Source organism: Mauremys reevesii, linkage group 20 (genome assembly GCF_016161935.1).
Source record: "Mauremys reevesii isolate NIE-2019 linkage group 20, ASM1616193v1, whole genome shotgun sequence".
In the NCBI taxonomy this organism is placed as follows: Eukaryota; Metazoa; Chordata; order Testudines; family Geoemydidae; genus Mauremys; species Mauremys reevesii.
The window spans coordinates 19,651,901-19,664,144 of record NC_052642.1 but is presented as its reverse complement, the minus strand read 5'-3'; the positions used below and the strand labels follow the sequence as shown (position 1 = coordinate 19,664,144).

Sequence of the window (12,244 nt, the reverse complement as noted above, 5' to 3'; positions counted from 1 at the left end):
GTTTCTCAGTTGTAAAAGTGCATCATAATAGAAATGTAATATATTGGTTTTAGATGCAAAACTATTACAGAGAAAATGCTTTTGGATCTGAGAATGTCTCAGTTTTCAGCCCAAGGGGACTTTTTTTTTATACAAAAGTTATAAAAACTTTTAAATTAATTATTTCAGTACAACTTAAAGACAGAACCCTAATTCAGTAGCTCCTCTCTCATTTCTCTTAATTAAGGCCCCAATCCTTCTGATTCATATTTAACTTTAAACAGTGAATTGTCCTATTGACTTCAATGAGATACACAGTGTGTAAAGTTAAGCACATGTATTAATCTTTGTAGGATCAGGGCCTGAGTCATTAAAATAATAGAGTGGGTGCTATTTAAAAACTTCAGCATTTACATCTCCTTGTGGTAATTGAGAATAATATATATAGTACTGCTGTTAGTGCAAAACATTAAATGCTGAATTTTAAATTGCACTCATTGTACTAATGATACTTTTATGTATATAAACACTTTACAACCTCAAAGTGTACACAGATATTAATGTATTCATCTGTCATTAATCTGCCATTACTTAGTGATATGGTCTGTACAACATTCTTACCTGAACGAGAGTGTCTTTTAGTACACTATGCCCCATTTAAGCACCTAAGGCTTGATTTTAAATGGTGCTGAGCACCCACAGATCCTACTGAGTTTTGGCTGGTCAACACTTGTGAAAAATCACATCCTTCAGTGTGGACTTTGCACAGGGCCTTGTGTGGTATGGATTGGAGGGTGGAGTGAATTATCCCAAATCCTGAGAAGTCTTCTAGAAGCTATGGACCAGTTCCTGTTGAAGTTTAATGGGGATTTGCTTCAACATGAATTTGGACAAAAGATTAAATTATTTTTAAAATTGTACAAAGGTGCTAATGTAAGTTAGTGATGCTACAGGAACTCTGTGTCTTTATTGGTCTGATCTTGTAGGTGCTCCATACACAGGACTTCTAGTGGAAATTCAGTATGGATTGAGCACTGTGCACCCAGGTTTTTTTTTTTTTTTTTTATATTGGAGATATACCAATCTCCTAGAACTGGAAGGGACCTTGAAAGGTCATTGAGTCCAGCCCCCTGCCTTCACTAGCAGGACCAATTTTTGCCCCAGATCCCTAAGTGGCCCCCTCAAGGATTGAACTCACAACCCTGGGTTTAGCAGGCCAATGCTCAAACCACTGAGCTATCCCACCCCCTACAGCTCCTCTGTAATTTCTGTTAATATTGAAATATTTAATTTAGTTCAGAATAAAAAGTTTTAAATGGCTGCTGGAATGATGGATTGAAAAAATATCATCACGGGGAAGAAATAACCTTCTTAAATAATATTTCTAGCTAGATTGTAACATATATGTTAATTATTTTCCCTGACTAAGGTTTTTCAGCATCAGATAATTAAGTTCTGCATAAAGCTGACAAGAGCACAATAAGGAAACCTATGTCTGATGAAAGTATCACATGAAATGGATGAATTTGGAGGAACATCTGGACATGCAAGGATAAGATTATGTAGAAACCATCAGACTTTGGATGTATCTTGGTTAAATTCTAGCCTACAAGAGACATTATTACCAGGAAAACCATGGCATAAGGTAAAATGTTTGTTTTCAATACATATAATGATGATTAATAATTATTTAAATACATGTGGATGTCATCTTTTCAATTTTTGATCTGTCCTTTTTCCTGTTGCTTTGCTTTATGGACATTTTTTCCTTAGTGGGGGGGGTATTAAAACAACAACTGTCATTTTTGAATATGCAAGTAGGTAAATATTCTAATGAATATTTCAGTTAAATAGTCAAGAAGTTTATTCTCCTTGAAAGTTAGGACAAAAGTCATGCATCAGAATGTTACTCAACTGTTCACACTAGCTTTCCCACAGTAAATTCTCTAAAGGCAATGTGTTTACACAAAAACAGAAATTGCCCTCCCCCTAAAAACAGCTAAAGAAACTCTCGACACATATGAGGCAAGGGGAAGAATACAATCTTCCAGACTGTTTGCGTTCTGTAACTTTTTAGTTTCACTCATATCATGGACAGGGAAGGTTATAAATATCTGGACAGGTGGACATACTTGAACAGAATGCTAGCATAAACATCAGACCAAATTCATACCTTCACCAGATCTGAGTTTGCCCCATAATTCTTTCATAATTCTGAAATATAATTTAATAAAAATTTGTCAGAGTATTTTGCATTCTTATGGGTTTTCTGATATTCAGCCTTAACTTTTCTTTGCTTAATAAAATTTCATTACTTGTAGGTAAACCCTAAAGCATTCCTTTCTGTCATAGTTTTTATATGGTTCAAAGTTTTGTTCAATTATTATATTCTTCCCCTTCCCCCTTTTTATCATAATCTCTACTGCCAAGGATTCTTAATCACCTTGAAATCTTTATTTGCTCTGAGTTATAAAGCAGAATCAATGCACATTTCCACACACACACACACCATTTTAACCTGCTATGTAAAAGAAAATACACCTACAAACAAAATGCATTGTTTAGTTTTGAATCCACAAATAGAGAAGTAAAATAATCTGAGTAGCATCAATTTTATTTACAGCATACGGCCCAATGTTGCAATACCTTACACTGTTAGTGGGCCCTCTGGGATTGCACCATTTATTTTCCTTTCCCATCCCTCTCTCAGAATTCCCTTATTGCAATGACCTTCCATGCCACTAAGGAAAGCTGTAATCATCTGCCTTTGGTGATTGTCAGTATTGCTCCATGTGTCTCACAGAGGATTCTGCTAAGGAATAACGTAAATTGCTTGCATTGCTTCAGGGAATGAGCAGTCTGCTGCCTCAGATCGTTCTAGCCCAACAGCAGAAAGATGAGCTTGGGAACCAAGACAGGGATTGTTCTGCATGGCAACATGTTGAAATAAAATGAAACCTCTGGATCAGCCACATTAAGATTGCTCCTTAAAGAACTTCAGGTGATGTCCAGATACTACAGTGCAGGGTGCAGGATGCATTAAAAGTCAACAGTTAGCCTGAATTAGTGTGTGACGAATTTCTGGAATTACAGTATGTTAAAATATTTACTGAGACAAATTGCCCTACAAAATTTGATCCAATAAAAACCTTATTCACCCACCTAGTCTCTCTAATATTGTGGGACCAACACAGCTACAACAACACTGCAAACTGAATATTTACTGTAATTTATTTCTCCTTTAGGTTTTAGACAAACTTGGAGCTGCTCTTGCTGATGACGTGAAGCACCAACTAAGAAATCCTAAACAACGACAAATGATTTTCTGTCTTCTTGGCCAGCATTTTGTTAAAAAATATTTTAATGAGTGTCCTAATCAACCTAGTCTACTAGTAAGTGAGTTATGGGAGCTTTGAGCCTAAAGCAACATAACGTGAACATGTACAAATCTGTTTTTGTCATAAAAGTAAAGTGAACTATTTTGTTCTCAGTTATAAAATTGTATTTTAAAATTTTTCAGTATAGTTAATTGATTTGAAATAAGATTAAAATGTTATATATAAAGTGTTACCTTGTATCTATCAGGCTTTCAAGTATTTTTTCCTCCTCTCCGGAAACTTGAAAAGAAAACAAGATGATGGGTGTATATATGAGGGTTTTCTCATTTGGAGCTATGGTTCAAGTCCAGATTCAGTGAGATATCAAACTCATATAAGGATAGATTCTGTAGTCCTAATTCAGCAAAACTTTCATTGACATTATGGGAATTTTGTCTGAGTTAGGATTGTAGGATCTAGCCCTTTGAGCAGACTCTTCTTAGAACGGAATTCATATGGTAGCAGACTTGATGAGTTTGGAAGCATTTGTGCGTGACAAAGAGGATGGAAGTATTCAGTTCATCATTATGGAAGCTGATGACTGAATGTAGGGAGGATGGTAGTGTGGCTGCTGTCCTGTTGTTTATACAGTTCTGGACAAAATCCTGAGGGCCTTACTCAGGCAAAAATGTTAACTTTAATGGAAATTTTGCTTATGAACTGAGAAAGGAGCTCAGGATTCTGTTCCATATCTTTAAAATCTTCTTAAGCATTGATTGTCTGGCTACTAGAATCTTTTGTTGCCAAAGCAGTAGTTTTTAAATCTGAGAATTTCTTGCTCCACATTGAGTAGCCTGAAATTAGTCTGTGTGGTATCTTTACCCTAGGAAAAGGTTATTTCCCTTAATAAGAGTGTCCTGATAACAGGACTTGCTACTGTGGGAATTTATTATTCCCCAGTAAGAATATCTTGGGACAAGAGCACTCCCTAAAATCATTGTCTTTGTGAGAAAGTTACTACAGATTTTCTTTAGGGAAAAGTTACTCCTCTTTGAAATAAATGTTCCCCCGTCTTAAACGTCTAACTTTAAGCCACAAAAAGTAGGAAGGCAGAACTTTTAACTGCTTCGTGCCTTACTTACTTTGCTTTTTTCGTTTTTAAATCAGAACCAAAATAGAAGACCTCACTACACTTCTGGACATCCCTTAATAAAATCACAAAACAATGCATTAGTTTTCAGAGTTAAGTACTTGATCACTTGTTTTTCAAATTAGGCTTTTGCTATCTCTAAGGAAGAAGTTCATTTACTATTTTGAAGTCCGGTACATTTGTTTTTGCAAGAAATATTTTATAGAGGTGTTTCAGATCCACTGCTTCTGTCAATAGCAACTTGCCATTTACTCTTCTTTAACTGGGGATTAGAGGACAAAGATAGGCAAGGAAGTAATGGCAGTGTGGCTTCTTCATGCGCCATGCTGCCAAAGGAAGAGAGGATGTAAGGAGTAATGGAGGGGTCAGATCTCTCTGTGATTGCCCTGTGATCCATTAAACTTTTTGACAAATCTCAGAACATCCATTTCGTTCAAGGGTTCTCCCCTCCATTGGTCCTACAAACCACAACTTGGAATGATGCTTCAGGAACTCCATGAATTGTAATTCAGAGCTTCTTGTATTACTTTTCACCTCCTGTGTCTTTTTCTGTTGATGGATATATCCAACCTTGGAGTTTAACATTTGAAAGTAAGGCAAAGTAAGACTGGTACATGAAGAAGTGTGTCATATAGCAAAGGAACGTAAGCTCAAGCATAAAGGTACTGAGAAGTAAGCATGACTCTGGGTATTCTTTCTAAAAAATAAGATATTCCTTCAAGTAAACTTTTCTCCAGGATAAAGATATTTAGAAGTAAGTTTGACTCGAAATAATTTTACTGGGGACTAAGAAATTCTTGGGAGAGAAGACTTCCCTCTGTATTCACTGGCACCAGACCTTCCTCTCAGTGACTGACATAAGGCACTGCTGACTGGCAAATTTTCTCTACTAAAACTTCCTTCCCTAATGTGATAATCAACAGTCTTGGCCCTGGCAGCAAAAAATGACAAGAACTGTTTATAAAAGATGTTATGTTCTTGTGATAACTCAAACCTTCTGTACCTAGTCTTCCACAAACATGAGTGAGATAGATCAGAAGAAGTTGGAAGAAGATACAAGGATTTGGCTGAAGCAACAGTGCTTAAAAGCTGCAGAACGCATTAGCTGTCAGTTCAGACTTGGTGAGTTAAGATATACTGTCTATGCCATATATATGTGGAAACAAGCTTGGGCAATAAAAACAACCTCCACTATCTGCAAATCTTACAGTTTACAGCTAAATCTTTGTCTACAAAAGTATTAATCAAAAAATTTGAGAGACTCAAATCAAGCCATCTACTCTTTTTATGAATAAACAAGAATTGATTGCACCACAGAAATAATGGGTCAGGTTCTGGTTCCTTCTCTGGCTGCTTTTGCATCATTTTGGTTGAGCACAGCAGCTGTAAAGCAAGCAGATCTGGCCTCCTAAGGATTCTCCTACACTTGAAAATCCTTGTGAGGACTGTAGCATCTCTCATGCCACACATCCTGCTATCTTCCAATGCATGGGTCATTCCTATAGGAAAGGGGGATCACCAGCATGTCCCTCCAGTCCATTGATTCCTGGCTGCCCGTATGGCTTTCTGGGGCAGTGGGTTGCTGGATGTAAGTGAGAGTGGTCCTTTGTCAGCTCTAATTTATGCTGAGAAATGGCCCAGTCCCTGGTTGGCCCAGGATCTAGGGATTATAATGACGAATATCTGATACCATACTTTTCATTGTACTTTTTTTCATAGTTCTCAAAGCACTTGACAAAGGCAGTAAGTATCATTATCCCCATCTTTTCAGATAAAATGCCACCTGAAAGCAAGTTGTCTTTACCCCTCCTTCAATCTTGCACAAAATACAGATTTGCCAAATGGAAGGATGTGGGCTAAATAGATCAAGTTTCTCCCTGATGTCATTCCACTGAAGCTGGGGGAGTTAACACCATGGATGAATTTTGACCTGCGGTTTAATTTGTTACTACAGATGTCTCTCACATAACTGTCACAGTTACCGGGCTAACTGCACGTCTCACTCCCTCCTGATCTCTGAGTTCATCCCCTCACATCTTATGCCTTGAGCTATCATGTGCCTTGGGATGGAATCACCCAATTCTCCCACAGGTCTGACTTAGTTTCAGTTCCTGCAGTTCTTTTTCCTCCAGGAGCTATGACAGTGGTACCCAGTGACCAGACAGCCTTCTTAAAGGAAAGTATTTATTTAAAAAAAAAAAAAGCATTTAAAAGAAAAAGACCATAAAACAGACAATATTCACATCTAGCTAACCCATGTGTCTATCCATCTTCCAGATGGGGATCCTGGTAGACCTAAGCTTCCTATAGGCACCACAAGGCTGCTGGGCTCTGAGTGACAGCCCCTTCCCTTAAATCACAAACCAGTTTTCTGTCTGCTGCCTGGAGTTTTCTGTCTTTTAAAAGCTGCTCAGTGTTTTAAAAACTTGCTGACAGGAATTGTCACCTTTAACCATTTAGTGTCCCTTTTGATCGCTAGACTCCCAATCTTGGCAAAACAGATACATAACTTTAGGCTGGAGCCTGGACATAGGCCATTGTCTTGTAATTGCTGCCCAGTTGTTGGGAGGCTGCTTACATAGAGCCATTGTGTTGCTTTCCTGCTTGTTTTTCCAACAGCCTGCTATTAAGATAGACCAGTACATCCACACAGGAAAGTTTAATAACCTATTATAGCCATACAGTAACTTTACCTCACTGACTGGGCCACATATAATAATCATACAATTATTACATATCAGTATGCTCAGATTATTACCTAGCAGCTCCATGCTTGCCACAGTAACGTCCATCAATTTCATTCATATGTTTTCACCTTTCAGTACGAAATTGAAGAAGTCACTGTGTGCCATTATTTCCTGCCATAGGCCCTGATCCTACAATGAGTTCTGTGCAGGCAGACCTCCGTACCTGTCTGGAGACCCGCTGAAATCAGTAGGATTCTGTGCAGATGCAGGGGTCAGCCTAGGCAGATCTCATAGGAGGACTGAGTCCATGCTGCATATTGTCGTTCTTTGTTTATTATTTTGTGTTTTTTATTTAAATAAATAAATAAATTCAGCTAAAATATATCTGGGAAGAAAATAATATACAAATAAATGAAAGAGAAATATATATAGCAATATCATACCAACTGCAGCTTAGCAGTAATTATGGTTTACCACAGGAATGTTCTGCTGTTTTCAAATTAGCTTTTTATCTTAGGAAATCTGAAAAATGTCCTGTTGAGTGTTGCTGTATCTCCTGCTTGAAGCTAGAAATGAAACAGCTACAGGATTCCTTATTTCGATGTATGCTCTTGAATAATTTGGTTTGCATGTGAAAATGACATGTTTTCTTAGTGTTCATGTAAGTGGTTGAATTAAACAAGAATTTTTTGTGAAGTTAACATTAAAAATTGATTCCCTTCAATAATAATAATAATGACTTGACTTTGGTCTCTTGAAAATATTCACTTTAAAAAGTGCTTTATAAATATTAATTGCACTTAATTGGAATTCCAATCTCCTACTCAATCTTAGGAGTCATTCTTAGGTACCTTAAAGTTGGAAAATGCAGTGTTAATTTTGCTTTTAAGTCTTTGGGACCTGAGTTTTTGCTCCCCAAACTGTGTGTATTCATCTGCAATGTGAAAAGAGTCTAAAGTGGGGTTAAAACACAACCAACCCGAATTCTCCACTCACTTACACCAATGGTAGTATTTTGTACCCAACATGCATTTGCTTTGCACAGGTGTAAGATTCCACACAGGGCGCAGGGCAGTGGAGAATCAGGTCCTTGGAGTCTGACCCTGTATTTGTTTAATTGTGTGTTTTGAGTGTGCAAGATTTGGAGGACTCAAGACTTGCATTTGTAAATTACTTTTTAAATCAATTCAATTTTGTTTTCTGTACACTAGATAATAATTCTGAAAGACTGGCTCCCGAAATGGTGCATTTTCTTAATGATACCTACAACATAGTAGCAACAGAGATGGAATTGTTATTGGCTACACATGAGGCATGGGAAAAGGTAGCTTATTCTTTCTCCAGTTACAGTTTTTTGCTAAGAAAAAATCTTTAACTTGTTTTTTTAAATATTATTCAGCAAATAACAATCCAGGTAATGTATATTCCCCTCTCATAGCTAACTTTGAATCAACATTAACATCTAAATTAAAGATCTGCTGATAGACATCCAAAATTGTAAATTGTTTGCGACTAGAACACCATTTATATTACATTTTGCATTTATAGGCAGCAGATTCACATAAGGATCTACCTCCTTCGGAGTGGAATTCTAATCCAACATCGGTAGCTAAAAAAAGACCAAATTCTGTTGAAAGCAAAGACCTCAGTTTAGCCATGTACGGAGGATCTATTTTCCAATTAAATGAAACAGGTAAAAGTAATACATTGCTTCAGCCCTTAATAATGCTCTCTTATTTTTAAATATCAGGTACACTTAAATCAGAAATCATATCCACATAGAAAAAAACATAATTAAATTAGAGTTAAGGCTACCATAACTGTACTCTGCTTGGGGGTTGGGGAGCAAATCAGGCCCCAGCAATACCCACAAAGCCTGATTTAAGGAACTCTAATTCAGCCCTCTCAATTCCCAGGTTCCTATATTCCACAATAAATCCACATCAGCATTACATGAGTGGAAAAGAAAATTTATTTAATTTGACACTTTTTACTTAGTGTGACCAGGGGCACGGGGAGCCACACTGTAGTTACTCAGTTAGAATCAACTGCAAAGAATGGGTCAAACAATCCCCAAAGCTGGTGGATATTCTAATACTTAGATTTACCAAGCAAGCACAAAACAGCTTCTATGAGACCTTACTGGTTACTCAGAAGCCAGCAACACAGTTCCCTTAAAGCAACCCAGCCTCAGGCCTCCACCCAGACACCCAAGTCAAATATGATGAGGATTACTGTATATCTTATTCATCATATAAGAAAGTTCTACCAATCCCAAAGGATCGGACATGTTACCTCCCAGGTTAAAGAATATTTCAGATCTTACCTAAAATTGGCTTACAGCCAATTCTTATTAACCAAACTAAAATTTATTAAAAAAGAAAAGATAGAGAGTAGTGGTTAAAAGATCAATATACATACAGACATGAGTATAGTTTTTGAGATCAGATTCATAGCAGAGATGGTAAGCTTTGTAGTTGCAAAGAATTATTTCAGAATTAGCCCATAGGTGTCCATATTCAGGGTAATCCAGGTGGGACTGGAGATCTCAGCCTTATGACTTAAGCTTCCCTGCATGAAGCATCAAGCAGACCTGAGATGAAAAAAGGATCAGGACTCAAGGGTTTTTATACAGTTCCAGGCCTTCTTTTGACAGCTCAGAGCCCTTAGGCGAACAATAGGCAATCAAGGAGACTTTGAAGTAGACCTATTTCCTAAACTTCACCAGTAACTAGCTACAGGGATTAACATAAGGCAATTTTTCAATTTATTACAAACTTTAAAGAGACCTATAGACAATTACATTAATTCACCCAACATTCATCTAAATGTTGATATTCCCTTTTGATCTCTGAATCAATTGCTATAGAGATAGACAGGAGCTGTCTATTTACATGGCTGACATCTAACAAGATATGAGTAAACACATACAATTAGTATCACCTCCAATTCTCTAACAATACACGTTTGCATTTCAAAGTTCTAGCCTATCTAACGTGGAATGGCCCTAATTACCATTCACATACTTTCCTAACATGTCTCTAAAGGTTGACTTGGGTCATTTAGCCTGCGAACCGTTTAACCCTTTCTGTTGGCACCATACTTGACACATTTTGTATAAGATTCGTTGCAACTATATAACCGTGGTAGCAACAATGATTTGCATGGTCATATTCTAATCAGATAACATCACACTTAGAGACTGGTCCAAGCAGAAAAGAAAGTATTCATATCTGGAGCCTCCAAACTATCAAGATGTTTGGATCCATGTTGTGGTTCAGCCTATTATAAAGATAGGAGTATCTGTGATCTCCAGACCTGAATCCAAGTTTTGATGCCAAAGCCTTCCAAATTCTGATCCAGGGTTTAGGTTCAAGCCCATCTCTCTCTCTCTCTCTCTTTTTTTTAAATACCAGCGTTTACAGAGTGTTAACATTATTTAAATCCTACAACTACTATAATCATGTTGAAAAACAAACCTGCATATGATAGGTTAAGAACTTTTGAAAGTACCAATGTCAGTAATTCTGAGATAATTTGTTAACCCAGTGCAACTGCTTTGCTTGTGCTTTCCCTGCCAGCCAGGAGTGCCAAACTATTTTTGAAGTGTGATTTTTTTCTCCTTTATTAAAACATAAAAGGTCCTCCACTTCAGACACACAAAAGTGCTCCTTCACACAGACATGAGAGCTAATAGAGGTTTTCAAGCTGATGTAGAGTGTCATCATTTATTCATTCAGGCTTAAAATAATTGGGCAAAAGACCAGCTAGTGTAACTACCCACGTGAGTTTTAAAATAAATCAATTTACTGCAGAATATACAGCATTTTGCAAAATAATACATTTCACCTAACTTATAGCAGTGTTTTTTCTCCAAGTGCTGGTGCATATATATATTCCACTTCAGGTGTGTGCTTTCCCAGTGCACTAGAGCCGGAGATTTGTAGACAGGAGTTCCCATTGGGGCAGCACATGTGTCCTCATACCTCTAACCTAGGTCATAAAGGGCGGAGCTGCCTCAACCTCTCCTTCTCACTGCCTGTGGCTCTCAGTGATGCCTCAAGATCACTGTCTTTCTAGTGCTGGCGAGCACCCTTTTCTGTTAAATAGTCCTAGAGTTGTTAGCTTAGTCTTAGTGTGGACAGATTAGCTTGTTAGTGTTTCCTATGGAGGGGGAGGGCAGGCAGAGGGGATTGGTTTTCTCCCTGATAAATACAAGTAGTCCTGTTTTTACTCCTGTGGTGGTATCCCAGTGCTATGCATAAAAGTCCCCACATTTAAAAAACTGCCCTTCTTGTGAGGCAATTGTGGCCATTAATGAAGAGCATACTAGATGCCTCATTTGTCTGGGAGCAAGACATATAAGGGACAAATGTATCTGCAAGCCCTTTACTAAGGAGATGCAAAAACCTCAGGAGGTATGTCCAAGGGTGTACCTCATGGAAAAATCCATTTGTCCTGCCTCTGATCCAGGCCATTCTGGAACTGAGCAAGCTTAGTACTCCTCCACCAGAAGTGCTCTGGCTCCTCCATCTACTCACAGAGGAAGAAAGCCCCTGAAAACCTCCAGAGAAAAGAGACATAATTCTCCATACCAGGTTATATCTGGCCCAAATTGCCAGCTCTCTGGAGATCAAGACTGCATTGAGAACTGAGAAGGGCTCCTCGAGCATACACAGGGACACCAGTTGCCAAACTTCAGCTGATAACATTAATATAAGCTGTCTGGTACTGAGCTAAAATTGAGAGCTGCAGAGTGCAACTCCCTGGTACCATATGAGCTGATGTATGTAACACTGGTACCGTTAACTCTGGTGCCAACCACATTGGTACCATTGATGTGGGCACCTAATGTATCGTCAATGACTTGAGTGCTGGTGGCCCTGACACCAGTGCCATTGATTTAATTGCATGAGATATACCAGTAACTGTGGCATCGATGCTATCAGTATAGTGGAATACATATGTGGCATGCATCAGACGAAGTGGGTATTCACCCATGAAAGCTCCTGCTCCAATATGTCTGTTAGTCTATAAGGTGCCACAGGACTCTTTGCTGCTTTTATCAGTATAGTTGACTCCCCAGGAATATATGGCAGCCAGGAAGCTAC

At 38.1% G+C, this 12,244-nt stretch overlaps 1 protein-coding gene across 7 annotated transcripts in view; it reads left to right on the top strand.

The window, feature by feature from the left end:
• LOC120387279 overlaps nucleotides 1-12,244 on the top strand; it is an 80,515-nt gene that overhangs the window by 1,530 nt on the left and 66,741 nt on the right. For 6 of the 7 annotated variants that reach the window (XR_005590095.1, XM_039507761.1, XM_039507762.1 and 3 more), the window contains exons 2-6: nucleotides 1,409-1,624; nucleotides 3,225-3,371; nucleotides 5,454-5,568; nucleotides 8,345-8,457; nucleotides 8,682-8,826. Coding sequence is in view for 6 of the 7 variants with exons in the window: in XM_039507761.1 (XP_039363695.1) it covers nucleotides 1,478-1,624; nucleotides 3,225-3,371; nucleotides 5,454-5,568; nucleotides 8,345-8,457; nucleotides 8,682-8,826 (667 nt within the window). In the remaining variant the exon portion in view is untranslated. Of the gene's footprint in view, nucleotides 1-1,408; nucleotides 1,625-3,224; nucleotides 3,372-5,453; nucleotides 5,569-7,650; nucleotides 7,795-8,344; nucleotides 8,458-8,681; nucleotides 8,827-12,244 lie in introns of those variants that run through there. The other variant, XM_039507765.1, reaches the window with a different exon arrangement.